This window comes from Jaculus jaculus, chromosome 19 (genome assembly GCF_020740685.1).
Source record: "Jaculus jaculus isolate mJacJac1 chromosome 19, mJacJac1.mat.Y.cur, whole genome shotgun sequence".
In the NCBI taxonomy this organism is placed as follows: domain Eukaryota; kingdom Metazoa; phylum Chordata; class Mammalia; order Rodentia; family Dipodidae; genus Jaculus; species Jaculus jaculus.
In genome coordinates this window covers 29,663,706-29,687,822 of record NC_059120.1, presented here as the reverse complement: position 1 = coordinate 29,687,822, position 24,117 = coordinate 29,663,706, and the positions used below count along the sequence as shown (strand labels likewise).

General features: G+C 40.2%; 1 protein-coding gene across 3 annotated transcripts in view; it reads right to left on the bottom strand.

Moving 5' to 3' along the window:
• Agl (amylo-alpha-1, 6-glucosidase, 4-alpha-glucanotransferase) overlaps window positions 1–22,822 on the bottom strand; it is an 80,765-nt gene extending 57,943 nt beyond the window's left edge. The window contains exons 1-4 of one of the 3 annotated variants that reach the window (XM_004663950.2): window positions 22,736–22,822; window positions 22,077–22,226; window positions 2,420–2,630; window positions 951–1,117 (exon numbers count right to left, since the gene is read on the bottom strand). In XM_004663950.2, coding sequence (XP_004664007.2) covers window positions 951–1,117; window positions 2,420–2,630; window positions 22,077–22,158 — 460 coding nt within the window. In that variant the 5' untranslated portion in view covers window positions 22,159–22,226; window positions 22,736–22,822. Of the gene's footprint in view, window positions 1–950; window positions 1,118–2,419; window positions 2,631–22,076; window positions 22,227–22,303; window positions 22,381–22,735 lie in introns of those variants that run through there. The other 2 variants (XM_045137975.1, XM_045137976.1) reach the window with 2 other exon arrangements.
• Between the last annotated feature and the right edge of the window lie 1,295 nt (window positions 22,823–24,117).

The window sequence follows — 24,117 nt, the reverse complement described above, 5'->3', positions numbered from 1 at the left end:
TACCAATGGCCACAGTACCTAATAATGTCACTTTTTTCATTGTGTTCTTCAGACTACATTCAACTTGAAAGTAGAAAGTTAACATTTATCTCATTCTACTTAGCAGGCAAATATAATTTACATACAATTTATGCTTCCTTTTATTCTTGTTTGTTTTGTAGTTGTTGTTTGTTTTTTTTTTTTTTTTTGAGGTAGGGTCTCCATCTATACAGACTGATCTGGAATTCACTCTGTAGTTTCAAGGTGGCCTTGAACTCAGTGATCCTCCTACCTCTGTCTCCAGAGTGGTGGAATAAAAGGCAAGTGTTCTACTTTTAGCATTGTCTTCTGATTTTTTTTTTTTTTTGAGGCAAGCCTGATAGACTGGCTTTTTTTTTTTTTTTTTTTTTTTTTATGAGAGAGAGCAAGAACGAGAATGAGTAGGTGAGAGAAGTAGAATGCCAGAGCCTCCAGTGACTATAACTGAACTCTAGAAGCATGCGTCACCTCGTGCATCTGGCTTACATAGGATGTAGGGAATTGAATGTGGGTCCTTAGGCTTCACAAGCAAGCACCTTAACCAGTAAGCCATCCCTCCAGCTTCAGTGTCCTCTTATTTTGAGAGGTTTGATAGTATATTCCTTTTACATGAAAAATGGCTAATCAATATTTGTTGTTACATTTTCATAGTTTGCTTATTACTAATTACATGCATGAAATACAATCAGAAGTGATAAGGCTCTCATTTTATCACAATAATTTCATTTTTTTAGCTTGAACCATAAAATAACAAATTTTATTATTTTTATTTTATGGTAAAAATGGTCAGGTATATAAAAATCATATGATTCTATTACTATCGGTACTTACAAACAAAATTAAAAATATTAGTAAAGCCTCTGAAATCCACATGTAGAGATTAATTACATATGTTGTTTAAAAAGAAGAAAAATAAAGTGAGCTGACATTACCTGCTTCTTTTGCAACCCTAAGCCTGCTTTCCCATTCATCAAAGGGTCCCAAACACTTAGCTAAAAATGTCTGTAGAGTAACACAGTCCAAAGGTAGCACGTGATTATCAGCCCCTACACGTAAAACAGGATCTACGACTATGTAACCTCCACCACTTTTCTCAGTTCTAAAGGGAAAAAAAGAAACAAAAAAAAAATTCAGTTAATGAGAGGAAAACAATCCTCACCTAACAGTCTGACTCTAACTGGAATGAAGGTCAAGTATTTTACTTAAACAGTTGATTTGTTTTCCTTCCTTCTCTTCCTTTTCTTCCCTCCCCTCTCCCTCACTCTTCAGCATTTTATGTAGTCTAGGTTGGCCTCAAACTCGCCTTATAACTAAAGATGACCTCAAACTCCTGCTTCCACCCTCCAAACACAGGGATTACAGGTGGACATCACTAAGCACAGTTAAAAATAGGTGTATTTCTTTTTTAAAAGTTTTTTCATTTGTTTATTCGCACATGTGTGGGTGTTCACACACATATGTATGGGCATGGTAAGACTTCTTATAGCTGCAAATGAATGCCAAATGCATGTATCAGTAGTTGCATTCAACTTTATGTGGATGCTGGGGAATCTAACCTAGGCTAGCAGGCTTTTAAAGCAAGCACCCTTAAAGACTGAGGCATCTCCCCAGCTCCCAGCACTGTGGTTTTTGTTTTGTTTTGTTTGTTGAGGCAGGGTTTCACTTTAGCTCTGGCTGACCTGGAGACCTGGAACTTACTATGTAGTCCAAACTGGCCTCAAACTCAGGGTTATCTTCCTACCTTAACCTCCCAAGTGCTTGGATTAAAGTCATGCACGACCAATCCAGGATACTTTTTTTTTTTTGTCTTTATTACACCCTGGCTATTTCTAAGCACTTAAACCTTACAACGTTGCAACAAATCAAATGAACAGCTTTCCCAATTACAATGATTTTTTTTACATAATAAGATATAACCTAATAATAATAATATTGGCTTATTAAAAAATAAATGTCGGGCTGGAGAGATGGCTTAGCGGTTAAGCGCTTGCCTGTGAAGCCTAAGGACCCCAGTTCGAGGCTCGGTTCCCCAGGTCCCACGTTAGCCTGATGCACAAGGGGGCGCACGTGTCTGGAGTTCGTTTGCAGAGGCTGGAAGCCCTGGTGCGCCCATTCTCTCTCTCTCCCTCTACCTGTCTTTCTCTCTGTGTCTGCCGCTCTCAAATAAATAAATAAATATATAATTTAAATAAATAAATAAATAAGTAAATGTCACATGGTCTATTACTAAAAACCTCAAATAAATAGCATCCTATAGTCTGGATGCAGGAATGGGCTACTCAGAAACCAGAATCTGAAGAGCCACGTTCTATTTGCACTGTAGAAATTGTGCTGCCACAGTTCACAGTGACATTTCTGTTCAGGTGGCTTGAGGCTCCCCCACACAGAGCACAGGACTCACCCCTGAAGGAAGTAGTACTGAAACGATCCAGACTGCTGCAGGTTAAGCTTACAGTATTTGTCGGAGTCATCTTCTCTTGCTGTTGGGTTTTCCCAGTCCAAGCAACGGAATTTTTCTCTATTAAATGTTTCCCCAGGAAATGGGTAATTTGTATACACAGTAACTGCTTTTCCCTGTAAAGTTGGGCCTAATCGAAACTGCAGTTCAAACCCTAAACAAGAAGCACAGTTTAATAAACCCATTATAGGACTTAAATTACCACAGTAAAATGGAGGTTATAAAGTATTACAAGAACTAGGATTTTTCAACTATGTTTAAAATGATTCCACATACCTAATGCTATTTTAGAACTACTTTTTATTTTGATTTGGCCAAATTTTATATTTAGCAAATACAGAAAATATCATAGAAACGTCTGCTTTGTAATACCTCCCTCTCCTCTACCTGGAAGCTGAAGTCGCATTCACACAGCTGTAAGATGTGCAGTTCTTATACCCGTTACTGCTGCCTGCCCTCTCACCCTTGAATCTACCACCAGAGGTGTGAATCTCTGCAGAGACCTTGATTTTTCAAACTGCAGCAGAGAAAGTGAGCTTCTCTATGGTATCAGAGTATAGAAGCATCTGTAAAGCTTGGGAGATGCTATGGGACAATCTGTGATACTTTAGACTTGCCTCAAAGGGAAAAAAAAAGTCAACTTCAAGAAGCAGACTTCAGACTTTTTCATTTTTATTTATTTATTTATTTATTAATCTCTCTGAGATTAAGAATGGGTGTGCTAGGACCTCTAGCCACTGCAAACAAACTCCAGACACATTTGTCATTTTGTATATATGGCTTTATGTGGGTACTAGGGAACTGAACTCAGGTTGTAGGCAAGCACCTTAACCACTGAGCCATCTCTCTATCCCAAGACTTCAGACTTTTTAACAGGTGTTCTTTAGGCATCTGAGTGAGTCTCTAATGTTGCTCAAACAAAGTGGTATGGCAACAAACGTTTGGATGGGGAGGCAAGAAACACCAACATGCAGTGTTTGTGGACTTCCTAACGGGAACAGTTCCACCACAGATACTCTTGAGCTACCAAACATCACTGAACTTGGAATGGTTCACTGAATTTGGAAGGGACATATGCAGTAGGTTCTTATGAGCCAGCATGTATAATTGCAATGCACTGCTGCCTAGATCCCCATGCCTCATAGTTGTTAAAGTCTTACTGGGACTCCTGAGAGCCAAAATATTCTTTTTGCTGAACAAACTTAGGTTGTTTCTTTTTCCTGAAAATTTTTTTTGAGACAAGGTCACACTCTAGCCAAGGCTAGCCTGGAATTCACAGAGATCTTCCAACCTTAGCCTCCTGAATTCTGGGATTATAGGTATGAGACATTACATCCAGCAGGCTGCTTCTATCAAAATACATTCGAAGGTTAGGAAAATGGCTCCGTAGTTAAAGTTTGCTTGCAAACCTTGCTGACCTGAGTTTGATTCTCTAGCAACCATGTAAAGCCAGATGCATAAAGTGGCACATGTATCCGGAGCTTGCAGTAGCAAGAGGCCCTGGTATGACCATTCTCTCTCTCCGCTTGGAAATAAATAGGTTAAAATATTTTTAAAACACATTTGTGTTACAATAATTTTACCATAAGAAGATAAAAGTGTACATATCATAGTTAAAAATGTGCTGGGAGAAAAGCTTTGGCTGGTTTACAGAAAACTAAACCTTTACAATTACTAGAATATGAAAGTGCAGACTATAGTCAAGTGGATTAGAAATACAGGGCATTACACACTGGTATTTTATTCGGCCATAAAGAAAAATAAAACCTGTAGGAAAATGGATGGATCTGGAAAATATTGTATTAAGTGAAGTTAACTCAGGCTCAGAGACAAACATCACATGTTCTCTCTCCTCTGCAGATCCTAGCTTCTACTTTTTATTTGTGTGTATTTTTGCGGATGCTAGTGTGTAGAAAGGTCATGAAACTGGAAAGAGTCCATGAGAAGGAAAATGAGGCCCAAGGAAGGTGAAAAGGGAAGGTAACAGACCACATGACATTAAGGTTTTTGGAAAGGGGGTTGGCTGGAGGTACAATGATACAATGGGGAAGGTAGTCAGGGGAAGTGATCAACCAAAACAAAGAATTATGAAAAGTGCCTTGAGGAAACATGTTATTTCATATGCTAACAAAAAAAGAACTACAGGGCTGGAGAGACAGTTCAGCAGTTAAGGCACTTGCCTGCAAAACCTAATGACCCAGGTTTGATTCCCCAGTGCAAAGTGGCTCATGTATCTAGAGCTCATTTACAGTGGCTGGAGATCCTGGCATGCCCATGCTCTCTGTTTTATTATGTCAATCTTTCTCTGCTTGCAAATAGATAAATAAAATATTTTATTTTAAAAAGAACTATAAGGCACATGCATTTTAAATATGGATGACTCAGTTAACAATAAACAGGAACAACTGAAGGAGGCTGAAAAAAGTTCTGATGAGTATAATTTTTATTACTTAAAGGATTATTAAAAATAGCTTGATTTATTTGAGAGCAAGAGAGACAAAGAGAATGTGGGCATACCAGGGCCTCCGGCCACTGCAAATGAACTCCAGATACATGAGCTCCTTTGCGTATCTGGCTTTTTATGAGGGTACTGGGGAATCAAACCCAGGCCAGTGGGCCTTGTAAGCAGGCACTTTTAACTGCTGATTCATCTCCCTAGCCCTACTGAAAGGATTTTTTGGAGGAAACATTGTAATTGTTACAATGCTTAATTTATTAAATACCTAATAAACCATAAAAAGTAAGTATGTACCGAGTCCCTACCAGGTACCAAACAAGACAGATGATTCTTACCCATGCAGACATTGAATTCTAAAGAGGGAAGGCAGCCATAAACAATGAACACATAAAATGAGTAAGAAAAAAAGAACAGGGGGATTTAAGTGATAAAAGGAAAAAGAGGGTGTGGTAGCACATGGCATGCCTTTAAGCCAAGCACTCAGGAGGCAGAGGTAGGAGGATGGCTGTGAGTCTGAGACCATCCTGAGACTACATAGTGAATTCCAGACAGGTCAGCCTGGACTAGAGCAAGACTCTACCTCAAAACAACAAAGAGGGAGAGAGAGGGAGAGAGAGAGTAGAAAAATGGGAGCATTGTAAGGACAATGGGGGCTGGGAAAAATGGCAAGGCAGTGACAGAAATTTCCCATAGGATGGTAACTGGAGTGAAGTGAGGTACCGGACACCTAAGGGAAGCAGTGACTAAACAAAAGAAATGGGTCACCGTTGGGTGGAAACAGACCTGATGGTTCCAGTAATAACATGAATCTTAGTGTAGCTGGACTGGAGTACTAATCAAGCTGGGGGAGAGTAGCAGAATGTGAGGGAAGAAATGTAACAGGGGCAACAGGCCATGTAGAGCCTTGCTGACCACTGTAAGTATTTTGGTTTTTCTGACTGAAATGTAACAGTTTAGATCAGAAGCATGACATAGCCAAGTTTATATATTACACATATTCTGAAAACACAGACAACAAAATCACTCTGGACAAACCATGACAGATTGATACTGGGCTTGCCCACTACTGGAAAAAGTGAGAGAAAATGCATGAAGCAAGTATTTTCAGAAGAAATGAGTGAAAGACTGTGATCCCTCAAGGTTTCTAGCTGTCACATAAAGAGAACTTCCTGCACTGTCACACACATTGTAGAAACAGTGGCTTTACTAAGTTGGAAAATAGTTTGGAGAGTTTGAAGACACTGAAATTTGGGGGTAGAAAAAAAACCTATGCAAAAGTGCCCCAGAAATATACCTAGAGTCACCCTGAGTCTATCTAATACTAACTTATACACAGTACACACTGACTCCAAGAGGTATAACAAAGAACTAACAGGAGCTATAAAGAGAATGATTCAAGAACTCTCACAGGCTGGGAGCTGTTTGATTGTTCACTTGCCAGAGTGCTAAGGACTTGTTCACTTGCTGCAGTGTTCGCTTGAAGATTGAGACAAGTCATGCCTTAAGTAGATGGGTTAAAGAAAGCCTACAGGAAAAGATGAGCTTCTAAGTGAGCTGCAGGCAGTATAAACAGCTAAAAAACCAAAATTCACTAGTCCTTTTAAATTAGACAATTAAATTCAGACTTAACAACAGAATATTCATCATGTCCAGAATCTAAGAAAAACCACTGAACGAGAGAGGGTGGGGGAGGGGAAGTAATTGGCCACACATCTGGGGAAGAGCATTTCACTCAGAAGTTAAAAGAACAAAACCCAAGAGCTCTGCTTCTTAGTAAAGATTGGAGGAGGAACTAGATTTATCCTCCTGCCTGAAACGTGAAGGAACAATTATATATATATATATAAAATAACCAACAACTTCCCCCACAAAGGAAACATGAGACAAATTAAATCAAGGAACATAAAAGTATCAAGCATTCAAACTCAGAAGCCATAGATTGTTACCAGAAAATTTTAAGTGCCAGGGATGGGATACCTTCCAGTGAGTAGTTGGCCAGGGAGGTCCCCGATACCCCCAAAACATTACAGGCCATTGCAAAGGCCCTTGGTTTCCCACCAGGAATAGATGGTAAGACTCTATTGCTGAAGACTCTACATACTTGGGCTGCAAGGTCACTGAGAAACCCTGCTGGAGCTGAGCTGAAAACCTCCTCCTCAATGTAGTCCAGATGACAGGAAGCTGGAAAAAACTATGCATGCAGTTTAATAGGAGAGAGAAATCACTAGTGGAGATACTCAACAGTGGACACTGCAAGTCTTAAATTTGGCCAACTAGGCCAAATGAGCCAATGGGTGCTATAGTGGCATGTCTGTTACAGGGGAAACCAACCGTTCTCTAATTGGACTGGACGCCTACTCCATGGGAGGGAATACATTCCTGATACTGAAAACTTAAAACAGGGGCAGTCAGGAGCCCTAGGGGTGTAACATCTGCTTGTGTCTGGCTAAATGTATATACTATGCTCACCAAGCTGCCCAGTAAGCACTTCTCTTAATGTTCATACCCATATATTAATGCTACTCTCATTTACAGTTATAGAAGCTTCTCTTTCCAGATGGCAGTGTCCTTGGGATGACTCGGAAGGCACCATGGTGCTGAGAAGTGACAGTGGAGTGCTCAGCACTGAAATATCTCTATCACAACTTCCAAGGCTCAGGGTCCATTGCGGAAGAGGTGGCAGAAAGAATCTAAGAGCTAACGGAAGGGTAGGACTCCTTACAATGTGCTCATCCAGACACAAAATTGCCTGGATATCCATGACCTCAAAGTGCCTGATACTACCTATACAAGCCCATCATAATAGGAGGAAAAGATCATGACATCAAAATAAAAGACAGACTGATTGAGGGGGATGGGGAATATGATGGAGAGTGGAGTTTCAAAGGGCAAAGTGGGAGGAGAAAGGGAATTACCATGGGATATTGTTTATAATTATGGAAGTTGTCAATAAAAATAAATAAATTTTTTAAAAAAGGGCAGGGAGGATGGCTTAGAGGTTAAGATGTTGGCCTACAAAGCCAAAGGACCCCGGTTCGATTCCCCAGGACCCATGTTAGCCAGATGTACAAGGGGGCACACGCGTCCAGAGTTCGTTTGCAGTAGCTGGAGGCCCTGGCATGCCCATTCCTTTCTCTCTCTGTCAAACAAATAAAAATAAAATATTTTATTTTATTAAAAAAAAAACTATCAAGTGTTCAAAACCAGTGATGAGTAAAATATTTTACAAGAAGCCAGAGGGAAGACACGGTATGTACTCAGTGAACATACAGGATGGCTGCAGTTTCTTAAAGCACAATGCAAACCAGAAGACAATGGAGTGGCTCAGTTAAGAGTACAAGCCTGCCATATTTACTGTGTGTGCTCTCTATGTTCTCATTATGGAGCTTAGCCAAGACTGGTTGTGAACTTGGATTCCTCTACCTTCAGTCTCCGTAGTGCTAGGATTTCAGGCACTTCCCATACCTTGCTAAGCTTTTTATAAGTTGAAAGGTTTGACAACCTTGCTTTAAGTAAGCCTACTGATGCCATCCTTCCAGGAACACGTGCTCATATGTGTCTCTGCATCACATTTTGGGAATTCTCATTTCAATTCTTTTTTATTAGTAGTGTATCTAGCAGTCTGGATCAGTGACCTCCAATGCTATAATTTTAATTGTTTTGGGAAGTACCATAAATGTACCCATAAAAGATGAAGAGCTTCAGGGAAGGGGATGAAGGAGAGAAGGGGGGAGAAGGGTTAATCAAAATTAAAAATGTGGGCTGGAGAGATGGCTTAGTGGTTTAGGCACTTGTGTGCAAAGTCTAAGGACCCAGGTTCAATTCCCCAGTACCCACGTAAGCCAGATGCACAAAGTGATACATGTATCTGGAGTTTGTTTACAATGGCTACAGGCCCTGGCATACCCATTATTTCCCTCTCTCTGCCTCTTTCTCAAATAATAAATAAATAAATATTAAAGTTATGATTAAGCCATATGGAAACATACTTCTTTACCAGATAAATAATATATTTTTTTTAAAGGGGGGGGGGCAGAAGTACCCTGGGGGGTGGATAAAACCATGTTCAGAAGCCGTAGATTGTAACAAGAAAATTTCAGTGCCAGGGGTAGTGTATCTTCTTGCAAGTTGTTGGTCAGAGAAGTCCTGATGCCACCAAAACATTATAGGCTACTTATTGTCAAGACCCTACTGCTAAAGATGCCATATGCTTGGACTGCAGGTCACTGAGAAATCAAGCTGGAAGCCCTTTCCCTGTTGACTAGCTGTCAGGATATTGCAAAGACCTATGCAGCTTGTTGGGGGGTTAAAGTCATTACAGCATTAATCAGCAGTGGCCCCTGAAGCTTTACAGCTGGCCAGCAAGGCCAAATGTACCAACTGGTACAATGTTGGCATGTCTGCTGTGGGGGAAAACAACTACTTTCTGATTAGATTTGAGGCCCGCTCCAAAGGCAATTCATGCCTGTTTCTGAAAGCCTAGTCAAAAGCCTATGGCTGGGAGCTCATAAGTTCTAGGAGTTAAATTACTACTGTTGTCTGGCTAAATGATATTTAAGGCAGTGATCACCCGACCTCTGCCTCCTGAGTTCTGGGATTATAGGTATGCCACATTCCTGGCAGGAGTTGTTCCTTACAGGTGAGCAAAGAAAGCCATTTCTTTCTTTTTTTTTTTAAATTTAATTAATTCATTAAATTTTTTTGTTTTACAATTTTTATTAACGTTTTCCATGATTATAAAAAAATATCCCATGGTAATACCCTCCCCCCACCACTTTCCCTTTTGAAATTCCATTCTCCATCATATTACCTCCCCATCTCAATCATTGTACTTACATGTATACAATACCAACCTATTAAGTACCCTCCTCCCTTACTTTCTTGTCCCTTTATATCTCCTTTTTAGCTAACTGGCCTCTGCTATTAAGTATTTTCCTTCTCACGCAGAAGCCCAATCATCTGTAGCTAGGATCCACATATGAGAGAGAACACTGGCGCTTGGAAAGCCATTTCTTGAGACAGAATATACTCTTGAGGAAGATGCTATGATCTATGTGGAAATGGAAACAAAAGGATTTAGAATGTTCTGTAAACTCAGTTGATAAAGGACAGCATGGTTTGAGAGGACTGACCCCCATTTTGAAATAGCATTATGTGCTGCAAAAGAATCTTTTGTGAATGTAAGAGTTAATCAATATTGCAAACTTCAATGATGAATTATTTTTAAAAATTGCGGCTGGGCATGGTGGCTCACACCTTTAATCCCAGCACTCAGGTGGCAGAGGTGGGGAAGATTGCCGTGAGTTTGAGGCCACCCTAAGAATACATAGAGAATTCCAGGTCAGCCTGAGCTAAAGTGAGACCCTACCTCGAAAACACACACACACACACACACACACACACACACACACACACACTATATCTATCTATCTATCTATCTATCTATCTATCTATCTATCGCAAAATCCACTCAAACATTCAGCAACCATAACCCTCACCAGTTAGCAGCGACCAACCCTTTTTAAAAACAGCCCAAAACTTTTTAAAAAAGTCTTTCTCAGGCTCATGTGATCATTAGCAAATTTTAGCAGTAAAAGATCTATTTTTCTTTTCTTTTTTGTTTTTTTCCAAGGTAGGGTCTCACATTAGCCAAGGCTGACCTGGAACTCACTTTGTTGTCCCAGGCTAAGCTCAAACTAAGCACATCTTTAATCTCAGTACTTGGGAGGCAGAAATAGGAGGATTGCTCTGAGTTGGAGGCTAGCCTGGGACTACAGAGGGCTAGAGTAAGACACATTAAAAAAAAAAAAAAAAACAGAAAGAAAGAAAGAAAAACATCTATACATTATTTGTCAGACAATGCTATTGCACAATTAATAGACTATAATATGATAAAAACCTAACATTCAAATGCACTGGGAAACCAAAGAATTTGTGGGATTTATTTATTGTGCTAGTCCGGAGCAAAGCCTGAGGAATCTGTAAGGTTTGCCTCTACTGAAAGATTAAAGTTGTCACATCAGCTTAGAATTCTGTATCTGGTCTAAAAAAAAAAAGTCCTTTAAAATTAAAGGTCATAAATGGTTTCTTCTCACTTTCCGGGAAGATATTATATATATAAGCAGGGAGGAAAGCTACAATGAATCCCACTGTACTGGGTAGGATTTAGAGAAAACAATGTAAGCTGCTATATATTTACATATATTTAAAAAAATTAATCTGGGAGCTGGAGAGATTGCTTAGCGGTTAAGGCGCTTGCTTGCAAAGCCAAAGGACTCAGGTTTGATTCCCCAATACTCAGATACAGCCAGATGCACAAGGTGGCACATGAGTCTGGAGCTTGTTTGTAGTGGCTAGAGGGCCTGGTGCAACCATTCTTTCTCTTTCTTTTTCTCTCAAATAACTAAATTAGGGCTGGAGAGATGGCTTAGCGGTTAAGCGCTTGCCTGTGAAGCCTAAGGACCCCGGTTCGAGGCTCGGTTCCCCAGGTCCCACGTTAGCCAGATGCACAAGGGGTCACACGCGTCTGGAGTTCGTTTGCAGAGGCTGGAAGCCCTGGCGCGCCCATTCTCTCTCTCTCTCCCTCTGTCTTTCTCTCTGTGTCTGTTGCTCTCAAATAAATAAATAAAAATTAAAAAAAAATAATAACTAAATTAAATACTTTTTAAAAAGTCAGTCTGGCTCTAGGAAAATCCTGCAGTTGAGAATACGTACAGAAGCTCTCCACAATGTCTGACACTGCTCCATGGTAGAAGTCAGTCCCTTCCGGTGTCTAACAGCTATACCACAACAGAACTTCTAGGGTAACATTCTATTCTATTTCATTACATCTTATGCATTAAGGCAGGACTGTAACATGGCAGAAAGCATGTAAGTAGGAAAAACACATCATAATACTATCACAAGTAGGGTGAATAAACAGGTTATAAAATTATTCAAATAGCACAAGTCCATCTTTTAAAACTAAAAAAGAAAAAAAGAGGATGTTAAATATCTTCCTATTTTATAGCTGGGGAAAATAATTATTCAAAGATAGATGGTGTGGTAGAGTATTTAAAAGGCAGAGGCAGGGGGATCACAAGCTCAAGGCTAGCTTGGGCTAAATAGCAAGTTACAGCTACTTAGTGAAACCCTGTCTTAAAAAAAATTATATCTGCTGGGCGTGGTGGTGCACGCCTTTAATCCCAGCACTCGGGAGGCAGAAGTAGGAGGATCACTGTGAGTTTGAGACCACCCTGAGACTACATTATTGAATTCCAGGTCAGCCTGGGCTAGAGTGAAACCCTACCTCAAAAAACCAAGCAAAACAAAACAAAAAAACCTTTAAAAATAGGGCCAGAGGGACGCATTTGCCTGTAAAGCCAAAAGACCCAGGTTCAATTCCCCAGGGCCCACTTTAGCCACATGCACAAGGGAGTTTGTTTGCAATGGCTGGAGGCCCTGGCATGCCCATTCTCTCTCTCTCTCCCCCTTTCTCTGTCAAATAAATAAATAAATAAATAAAAATAAAATATAAAAAGAAATTATAAGCCGGACATGGTGGAGCACACTTTTAATCCCAGCGCTTGGGAGGCACAGGTAGGAGGATCGCCATGAGTTCGAGGCCACCCTGAGACTACATAGTGAATTCCAGGTCAGCCTGAGCTAGAGTGAGACCCTACCTCAGAAAACCAAGAAAATTATAGCTGTATGCACACCTTTAATCCCAGCACTCAGAAGGCAGAGGTAGGAGGATAACTGCAAATTCGAGGCCAGCCCAGTACTACAGCATGTGTTTCAGGTCAGCCTGGGCTACAGTGAGACCCTATCTTAAAAACAAAGCAAAACAAAACAAAAGAATAGTGATTATTGGAATTAAAAATACCAATAGCTTCAAAAGAACAGTTAAATTTGCCATCAGGAAAGGGGTAACATCTTGAACATGTACAAATATTAGAGACTACCTGACTGGTATTTAAACAACCAATCCTCTGTTAAGTTTATACAAATATTGTTTTAATAATTACACAAGGGTTCACAGTACAAAGGTTCAAACTCACCTAAAATCCCTAAATAGTATTTGGATAAGCACTCTAACTTAAGAAAAAAACTAAGCATTCCTAAAATATGAATATATATATTTAGTACATATACATGTGCATATATATATATTCCTCATAAACTATGTAAATTATGAAACACTCAAATAAACTTAGAGAAGATAGAGATGCAATAAGAACTATTTTCATAAATAACATCATTTATTAACAGATAGAAAAATGTTAGTACTGCCATAAGTATTCATTATTTTTTAAAGTCTTGGATTAATATTTTGTGATAGAGTAATTCAAATATTTCAAGTTCTGTGTATTTTGGCAATTAGCAATTGGTTTAACTTAACTCAAAGATAAAAGAAAAACATACAAAGATATTCAAATTCAAAGGGAGTAAATTCTTAGTGGCGCTGTTTAATATTAATCTTGAATCCCATTCACCAATTATGCATACTTTTGCTGAAATCTGGCTAGTAATTTTCCATATTCTCTGACATCCAGCAATTGTTTTCACAATCTAATAAAATGGCATTCCATATTTAATCCAGTAAACAGGTAGTTAGAAAACCAATAGAAATATTTTGTTTTGTTTCACAGGCTTACTCCAGGCTAACCTGGAACTCACTCTTTAGCCCAGGCTGTCCTCAAACTTCTAACTCTGCCTCCCAAGAGCTGGGATTAAAGGCGTGCACCACCATGACTGGCTAAAATCTTTATTTGGAAGATATTAAACAGATTAGAAACTCTCTAAGTGAGTAGGTATTCATTTATACAGGTAAGAATCATATAATGAGCTAGGCATGGTGGTACACGCCTTTAATCCCAGCATTGGACAGGATGAGGTAGGAAGGTCACTGTGAGTTCTAGGCCAGCCTGAGACTAATTCCAGGTCAGATTGGGCAAGACCCTATCTCAAAAGAACAAACAAACAAAAACATAATGATAAAAACATTTCTAAAATATATTCATATTATTCCCAGCCCAATACATGTTTTTTGTAAGTAAAGTTTTATTGGAACACAGCTACACCCACTCATTTATGCCTAGCCTATGGCCACTTTCACATTATAGAAGCAGAGCTGATTAGTTACAACAGAGTTGAGGGTCTGCAAAAGTCTAGAGATTTCAAACCTGAACATACACAGGAAAAAAAAAAAGGGCCAAATCTGCTCCATCAGTTCAACTGAAAAAACAAACAAACAAACAAACAAAAAACATAATTAGGGCTGGTGAGATAGCTTAGCAGTTAAGGCATTTATTTGCCTGTGAAGCCAAAGGACCCAGGTTTAATTTCCCAGGATCCACATAAGGCAGATGCACAAGGTTGCACACGCGTCTGGAGTTCTATAGCAGCTGAAGGCCCTGGCATGACCATCATTCTCTTTCTCTCTATCGTCCTCTCTCACACAAATGAATAAAATAAATAAACTAATTAAAAAGGCAGATTTCTATTTAAAACATAAAATATTGCCGGGTGTAGTAGCACACACCTTTAATCCCAGCACGTGGGAGGTAGAGGTAGGAGGATCTCCATGAGTTCAAGGTCACCCTGAGACTACATAGTGAATTCCAGGTCAGCCTGGGCTACAGTGAAACCCTACATGAAAATAAATAACTAAATAAATAAAACAAAATAAATAGGGCTGGAGGGATGGCTTAGCAGTTAAGGCTTTTGCCTGCAAAACCAAAGGACCCAAGTTCAACTCCCCAGGACCCAAGTAAGCCAGATGTACAAGGGGGAGCATGCATCTAGAGTTCGTTATCAGTGGCTGGCGGCCATGATGCACCCATTCTCTCTCTCTACCTGCCTATTTCTGTCTCTCTCTCAAATAAATAAATTAAAATATAAAAAATGAAATCAAAAACATTAGCTTGATCACTTAAGTCTACCTTACAGAGTCAAATTAAGTATTTTTTTTCTGACAATATTTTCCAAGTTTCATATGGTAAGAGGCTACTTACTCGTTATTTCTGAAAAGGACAAATCTCAAACAGTGTTTAATTCATCTATTTATTTGTTTTTTACTTTTTTGAGGTAGGGTCTCACTCTAGTCCATGCCGAACTCGAATTCACTATGCAGTCTTATGCTGGCTTCAAACTCATGGTGATCCTTCTACCTCTGCCTACCAAGTGCTAGCATTACAGGCATGCACTACCATGCCTGGTGTGATTTTATATATATATATAAAATTTACTTATGAGAGAGAGAGAATGAGCATGCCAGGGCCTCTAGCCACTGCAAATGAACTCCAGATGCATGTACCACCATGTGTATCTGGCTTACTTGGGTTCTGGAGAATCAAACCTGGGTGCTTAGGCTTTGTAGGCACACACCTTAACTGCTAATCCATCTTTCCAGGCCTGTCTAAGGTGTTCATAGTTATTCTTCCTCTTGCTCTGGACAGTCTAAAAATCTCATTTTAATTTTAATTTGTGTGTGTGTGTGTGTGTGTGTGTGTAACTAGTATTTCGCACATACAAGGCGAGCACTCTATCACTGAGCTACATCCTAATCTACTATTTAAAGTAATATAACTTGTTTACCTAGCTTAGGTAAAAGTGTAATCAATGATGAGCCAGGTGTGGTGGTGCACACCTTTGATCCCTGCACTAGGGAGGCAGAGGTAGGAGAATCACCAAGGAGGCCACCCTAAGACTACATGGTGAATTACAGGTTAGCCTGAGCTAGAGCAAAAAACAAACATTTAAAAAAAGTGCAACTGGGGCTGGAGAGATGGCTCAGCGGTTAAGGTGTTTGCCTACAAAGCCAAAGGACCCAGGTTCGATTTTCCAGGACCCACGTTAGCCAGATGCACAAGGGGGCACACGCATCTGGAGTTTGTTTGCAGTGGCTAGAGGCCCTGGCATGCCCGTTCATTCTCTCTCCCTCTTTTTCTCTGTTAAATAAATAAATCAAAATAATTTTTTTTTTAAAAGTGCAATTAGCCAGGTGTGGTGGTGCATGCCTTTAATCCCAACATTCAGGAGGCAGACACAGGAGGATCACCATGAGTTCAAAGTCTCTCTGAAACTACATAATGAATTCCAGGTCAGCCTGGGCCAGAGTGAGACCCTATCTCGAAAAATTAAAAAAAAAAAAAGTGCAATTGATGACAATATACAGCAAATGTGGGAGGGTTTGACTGTCAGCTCCATTAGACAGACACCTCTCCTCCTTGGTAATGTCTCTTTTGTTTTTAACTCATTTGACATATAAGCAGAACTACAATGTTGACTCACAGATTAACAAAACTGAATTTTTTTTTTTAGTTTACTTTTTTGCAAGCAGAGACAAAGAGGGAGAGAGGCTGAGAATGGGCACACCAGGGCCTCTTGCCACTGATAATGAACTCCATATGCATTCACTACCCTGCGCATCTAGCTTTACATGGGTACTAGGGAATCGAACCTAGATTGGATCATCAGGCTTTGCAATCAAGTACCTTTAAGTGCTGAGCTATCTCACAGCCCAAAGACTTTTAAGAATTACATTTATTTATTTATTTGACAGAAAGAGGGGCAGAGAGAGAGAATGAGTGCACCAGGGCCTCCAGCCACTGAAAATGAACTCCAGATGCATGCGCCCCCTTGTACATCTGGCTAATGTGGGTCCTGGGGAATAGAACCTGGGTCCTTTGGCTTTGCAGGCAAGCAGCTTAACTGCTAAGCAATCCCCCAGCCCAAGAATTACTTTTAAACAACCAAAACAGAAAGAAAGAAAAAATATTCTATATATATTTTCTTTCTGTATCCTAGAATGTAGATCAGTAAATATCCTCAGGGCAGAGGGCCATACTACACTGCTAATCCAAATCAAGGAAACAGAAATTTCTCTGTATGTTCAGAATACTAGAGTATGTTGGATTCCACAATTAATCAGTCTGCTAAAATTAGCTCAGGTCACAGCAGTACATAGTGTGGTTATCTTATTCCTCATGTTAACACTAAAACACTTTACTTAGAACAGCCTCAGTCCTCCTGTGAACTAGCAAGACAGGTGACAAGATTAGGACTGCAATGAAAACCCTCCCATCTACTCAGTGTACAGAAATACAAGCCCCTGATAAAGGAACCTTTATTTCTAAACATTTTTTTAAACTAACAACTGTAAATATGACCAAGCTATATAAAAGGTGGGAGAATTGCAGGTTTGAGGAATACTGACTTTGTTAATGTTCTGATACTGAGATATATGAAATAGAAAAATAATGATTTCACAAGAAAATTACTTAGGTTTCTGCTCAATGAATTCGAAGAAGCTACACAGATGTCAGTCCTAAAAATACAAAGAATTCTTACTGGGGGGTTAGAAAAACTGAAGGAAAATTTGATTACAGTAAAATATGAAAAAAAAAATCTGCTAGAATTTTTCTTCACAAGTCCTATGAACTTAAACTTTCTTACTGTCTCTTTTAACTCTGAATTAAATCCTTATCTTTAACCATATTTTTAAAAACAATTTTGTTTATTTTTATTTATTTGAGAGCAACAGAGAGAGAGAGGCAGACAGAGAGAGAGAGAATGGGCACACCAGAGCCTCTAGCCACTGCTAATGAATTCCAGCTGTGTGTGTCCCCTTATGCATCTGGCTAACATGGGTCCTAGGGAATGGAGCCTTGAACTGGGGTCCTTAGGCTTCACAGGCAAGTGCTTAACCACTAAGCCATCTCTCCAGCCCCAGATTTTTTTTTTAAATTAAAAAAAAAAAGAAAATCTTTCTTGGGCTGGAGAGATGGTACATGCGTCTGGAGTCTGTCTGTGACGGCTAGAGGCTCTGGTGTGCCCATTCTCTCTCTCACTCTTGCTCTAGTAAATAAATAAAGAAAAGAAAAAGAGTTTTGTTTTGTTTAAAAAGAGCTTTCTTAATGATTACCTGTCTCAAATGTCCTCCCTGAGGGAACAATTACTTTATAAATGATCTTCTAGCATTACAAAAGTGACATATTCCCATTTATAACATTTAGATTTACTGGTTTTAACTACAGCTACAGTCAAGCACAATATTCTTATTTAAAGACCCGCCTGGACTACAGTGAAACCCTACCTCCAGAACACAAAGAAACAAACAACAAAAAAGAAAACCTTAAGTTTACCCCTGTAAAATGATTAGTTGAATTTATAATTCTGACTTGTTTTTAACTGGAGTTTTTTTTTTTGTTTCTCCAGGTAGAGTCTCACTATAGCCCAGGCCGACCTGGAATTCACTGTGTAATCTCAGAATGGCCTTGAACTCAGGGTGATCCTACCACCTTTGCGTCCTGAGTGCTGGGATTAAAGGCATGTGCCACCATGCCCGGCTTAACTGGAGTTTTTAAAAATTTTTATTTCTTTTTCTAATTTTTTTTTTAAGTAAAAACTTTGTATGGATACATCATGTGTTGGTAACATCATTTCCCTTCTCCCTGCCCCCATTCCAGTGAGGGCCCTCCTTGGAAGGACTGCCTATATTCACCATGGAGTTGTGGGTTGAGTTGTGAGAGCAGCAGTCAGTCACTGGGTGGGGGGGGGGGGGGGAGGGTGGCTCTTACATTCTTTCTGTCCCCTCTTCCACAAAACTGCCTGAGCTGAGGTGGGTGTGTTTTAAGTCTCCTTTACTGTTTACCTCTCAGCAGCTTGTGAATTTCTGCTATGTTTTCTAACTGTAATTTTGTTTTTAAATATTTCTATTTTGTATTTATTTAAGAGAGAAAGAAAGGGGGAGAGAGAGAGAGAATGAATGGGTATACCAGTGACTCCTGCTACAGTAAACAAAGTCCAAATCATGAGCCACTTTGTGTTTCTGCCTTTTACATGGTTACTGGGAAATCAAACATCAGGCTTTGCAAGCAAGCACCTTTAATTGTTGAGTCATCTCCCCAGTCCTCAACTACATTTTAAGAATGAATCAGTAAGTATTTATTTGTTGCACATGGCATCAGATATGTGGACTGCCCTCATCCACACAGATCTCAAACTCTAGCTGGGCACTGTCACAGTAACAAGTTTTACCCTGCTTCATGCATAATTCAGCTCTTAACTGATAGAATGAAGAATTAGGGAAGGACTTCACCAAGGAGATAGACTTTCAGCCGAAAGGTGAACACATGAAATGGTAATGGACGGCTGAGCAGACAAAAAGGCATGTGGCGAATTGGGGATGTAGGCACAGGCATGAGAAAACTACTGGAGTTAGAATTAACAGGAATGAATGGGGAAACTACAAAGATGGCAGACATTAACCATGGGTCAATGAGATTCAACCTTAGCTTCAGATAATGGAATCTCATTCTAAAATGTCTTGGAAGCCAGGCAGAGGTGTTAGGTATGACTTTATAGGTACTAATAAATAAAAAGGGAAGAGACTGAATAAGATTATGGGGACTCTTGGATTTGGTCAGATGGAAGAGAAGGGCAGAGATACATGTAAAGCATTCGAAGATTTGTGGCTGGAGAGATGGCTTAGGGTGAAGACATTTGCTTGTGAAGCCTAAGAACCCAGGTTCCCCAGTACTCAGGTAAGCCAATGCACAAAGGGGCACATGCATCTGGAGCTCATTTGCAGTGGCTAGAGTACCTGTCATATGCATTCTCTATCTGTCTCTTTCTCTCTCTCTCTCTCTGTCAAAATAAATAAATTAATCAATCAATCAATTGCAAAAAGAATTAGAGGATTTCAAAAGAGATGACAGTTAAAGAGGAGAATTTATAACCAGGCGTGGTAGTGCATGCCTTTAATCCCAACACTCAGGAGGCAGAGGTAGGAGGAATGCTGTGAGTTTGAGGATCGCTGTGAGTTTGAGGGCACCCTGAGAATACTGAGTGAATTCCACCTCATCCTGCGCTACCTTAAAAAAAAAAAAAAAAAAAAAAAAAGAGAGAAGAACTCATGAAAGAAGAATGGAAAGTCCTAGCCTGGGGAGCTATGAAGACAGAGACATACTAAAATAAATAGGGATACCCGGCAGTAAGGTTTAGGGATGGGGATAGAGTAGTTTGGGACCTGGTAGATGAAAAAATAACTTAATAGAGCTATCCTAAGGCTATTCTGCAGCATAGCATCAGAATAAAATCAGGCTTCAGGGACAGAATAAACAGGGAGTCTTAACTGTGTTATATCTACTTAGGGCTTTATCACTACAAAGCAGTATTTTATTAATTTTGAGCCTGAAAACTGAACTTAATAAAAGAGCAAAATTATCTTCATTTTACATTAAAATTACTGCATAGTAGTAATATAATTTTCCCAAAGTCAGTTTGCTTTCAGCAGAGCAAAGGAAATGCTGATTCGTTACCCCTGTCATTCAACTGTATTAAGAAGGTCCCAGAAGAAGATGAAACTCAAGGCCTTTTTTCAGAGTCCTCAGCAGTGAGACCAAAGCTGATGCCATAAGAATTAATTAAAATATGGAATTAAGAAAGTCCAATGAAACACCTCTAAGTGACAGAAATACTCGATGGTATGGGGAAAAAAATTAAAAATTGGGGAAGTGTAGAATCAGAAAAGCCAAAACTCAGGCAAGTACTCAGTGATCTTAGAGTTAAAGAGAGTTGAAAAACGGGTGTAATTTGACACAGAGGTATCATGTTAAGTAGCTGAAATTTTTTTTCTACAAACTTAACTTTTAACATATTAAAAAAAATAGAAGAATATTCTTCAAGATGCTTATCAAGGTTTTAACACAAGGATTGCATTTTATGTTTCATATATTAAAGGTTCATACTTTTATTTCACAAGTTGTATTCATGTAAAATAAGTGAAATGCTTTTCAGCACTGAAAAATTACAAGGTCTAAACATAAAACATCATAGGCTTGTCTTATAGAAACATAATTTGACTTTTTGCAGTGCTGGGGATCAAACCCAGAGCACTGCTTCTGTCAAACTATATTTCTGGCTCAAATCTGATCTTTTAAATAATAACTTACATATATTTCAACATAAGCTTATCAGTTTTCTCACTTAAAATTTTTTTTTAAATTTTCTTACTTATTTGAGAGAGAGAGAGGGAGGGAGAGAATGGGCATACCAAGGCCTCCAGCCACTGCAAACAAATTCCATACGCATGTGCTACTTTGTGCGCCTGGCTTATGTGGGTATTAGAGAAGTGAACCTGGGTTCTTAGGCTTTGCAGGCAAGCACTTTAACTACTAAGCCTAAGCCATCTCTCCAGCCCAGTTTCTTCACTTTTGATTTGGCAAGAAAATGTTTCAGCTTTTACTTAAGAGGCTTTTGATAACATAATCAATAGCTTACTATGCTTTTTACTCTTATCTATTTTATCAATGCATGAGTTCAATAAAAGGCAAACATTTGTGATAAAAGAGCAATGTTCCAAACATATGTGAGGCAAAATTATATATGAAGTATTTACCAAATTGTTACAATAAATGCTATTAGGAATAGTATGTCAATCCTCAAATTACTATGTAGCTTCTGTCTCCATATCCCACACTTTGTGTTATGGACTGAACCCAGACCATGCACACACTAGGCAACTCTAACCACTGAGAATTATCTTCTACCCTGTATTTTCTGTCATAAGTGGGACTCTGCAGCAAAATGAAGTGTGTTCTATTTATTTTATCACAACAGAAATAAACTATTTTTTATGTAGCACCAGCCTTCATTGGTGGTTTTCCTGCCATTTTTGCACAAGTCAAGTTTCAGGTACAGAAAATTTCATTTAACTTAAAATTTTGTTGCTGCTGTTTGTTTTGTGCTTGAGATTCAATCCAGAGCTTCATTTAATGCTAAGGACATACTCTGCTACTGAAGCAAACCTTCTAATTTCAGACCCTAAGTTTAAGTTTAAAAAAAAGTTAATAGGGCTGGAGAAATGGCTTAGCGGCTAAGTGCTTGCCTGTGAAGCCTAAGGACCTCGGTTCGAGGCTCGGTTCCCCAGGTCCCACGTTAGCCAGATGCACAAGGGGGCGCATGCGTCTGGAGTTCGTTTGCAGAGGCTGGAGGCCCTGGCGCGCCCATTCTCTCTCTCCCTCTATCTGTCTTTCTCTCTGTGTCTGTCGCTCTCAAATAAATAAATAAATAAATAAAAATTAAAAAAAAAGTTAATAGATCATCTACGAATTAAAAGTTTTAAAGAGGAAGGGAATGAAGTAACTTGCTACGGACCTTGCTCAAGTCTGAAGAGGGTCTTCTCCAGCTTTTCCATTTCGTTCAGCAGCAAAATTCGAATCTGTTTACTGTGTTCCATGTTGGCCTCTGTAGGACTGAAAATCTTTGGATAGAACTGAAAGAACTCCAAAGTCGAACGAGTTACCCCTGTGAAACAAACAGGAATTATGATACAGAACTCAAGAATGACCTTAAACTCCAGAGCTGACAGTTCTGGAACTTACATGTCCCAGGTGTTTTAACCCTAGCACAGCAATAAGAAGGAATCTTATCAATGAAATCCGAGAAGGCACATTAACGGTTGATTTTTCCCTCAGAGCCAATGAGGAAGCCTGAAGCAAACACTACAGTATTTTCTTTTCAGTTTGAACTAGAAAATAAAGCAAACTATAGCCTTCTCAGAGAGCAGCAAAACACTCGGGGAAGCCTGGGGCTGGGGGTAAACATTCCTATCCCAAGCCAAATGGTCCTGAGGGTTCCAGATACTTCTGCTTCCAGGAGATTGGTCTGCTCAGAGATAACAGGTGAGACAGATGTCCCCGCTCCCAAATCCCGGTGGGCGCCACCCATGGGGAGATGAGCCCGGGGAAGCAGTTGTCCGGATGTACGGAGCAGCTATAGATAGAAAGACCGCGCTCCCGCCGCAGAGCACTTACGACCGGACGCTGCGGGCCGCAGGGCCGGCCGCGAATCCAGCCGCAGCCCGGCGAGGGCAGGACACCGTGAAGGGCACGGGGAAGGACGGCGGCGCCGCGCCCGGGCCCAGGCCGGCAGCTGCGACCGAGACTCCGCCCCGCGGCCCCCGCGCGGCCAGGGCGTGCCCGACCCCGCGCGCTTCCGGAGCCTGCGAGCCGAGCCGAGACGGGGCCGCTAGTCTCGCGAGAAGTGGACGCAGCGCAGGATCCAGCTTGGGGCCCGGGGAGCTGGTGGCGGCCAGGGCGACCTCCAGAGCAGCTGAGGAGCTCCTGTTTGAAGGGAGAAATTCCTTTTCGGGCCGTGACTATGCTGAGCCACACTGCAGAGTCTTCTGGTGGGGAGGCAAGATTGATGAAGAGCAGGAGACCCCCACTTGCCGTGCATCCAACCCCCCGGGTTGTGTTTGATAGGTTTAAAACAACAAATGGGGGCTGCAGAGATGGCTCAGCGGTTGAGGTGCTTGCCTGCACTACCTAACTACCCCTGTTGGATTCCCGAGTACCCACGTAAAGCAGATGCATGTGTCTGGAGATCGTTGGCTGCGGCCAGAGTCCCTGGTTTGCCCATTCTCTCAGGCATTTTCTGGGACTCTAAAAAAAGACTGTTAACTGGGTTTACAGAAAAGGTAACTTACCTTCCTGTATCCCTGTGATCTGGAATTTTTCCTTATCAATTGTATCACTACTATGTACTCCTCAAGAACCACACTGTGATCACATTTAGATTCAACAGCCCTTTGAAGTCAAGGCTCACCAATATCCTGTGACTATTGTAAAGACAATGAAGCATGATTCTCAGAGAAGCTCACCTTATGCTCTCCAGTGAATCTTACTTTGGGGGTGCCTCTCTTTCTCTTACCCCTCATGCCTACAGTGTTAAAATCTCTTTTAATAAATTTCTAACTCTGCTTCACACTGGCTTGTCCTGAAATTTCTTTCTGTGTCAAAGCCAAGGATCCAGTTTTACCTAAGTGGAGGTCCCTTAAAGATCAAAGGAACTCCTCAGGTGGCAGCCCTGTCACCATGGACAGTAAGAGGCAAGTGAATAATATAGAATAAAAAAGAAATAAAAGCAGGGAAAAGGGAAGTATGGAAGAGTCAGAAGGAGAAAGTTTCATTTTTTAGCTCTGCCACAAACTACCTGTGAAGATTTGGAATGCTATCAATCTCTTTATACGTTGCTTTTTTTCCAACTGTAAAATGGGGATAAATATTATCTACGGTTAATTACATGAGGAATTGGGACTATGACTGATACTTACTAAGTACTGGTGCAAGTAAAATGTTAGCAGGGAAGCACTTTATGCTGTGGGACATCTGTCACACTTATGCTTGTCTTCAGA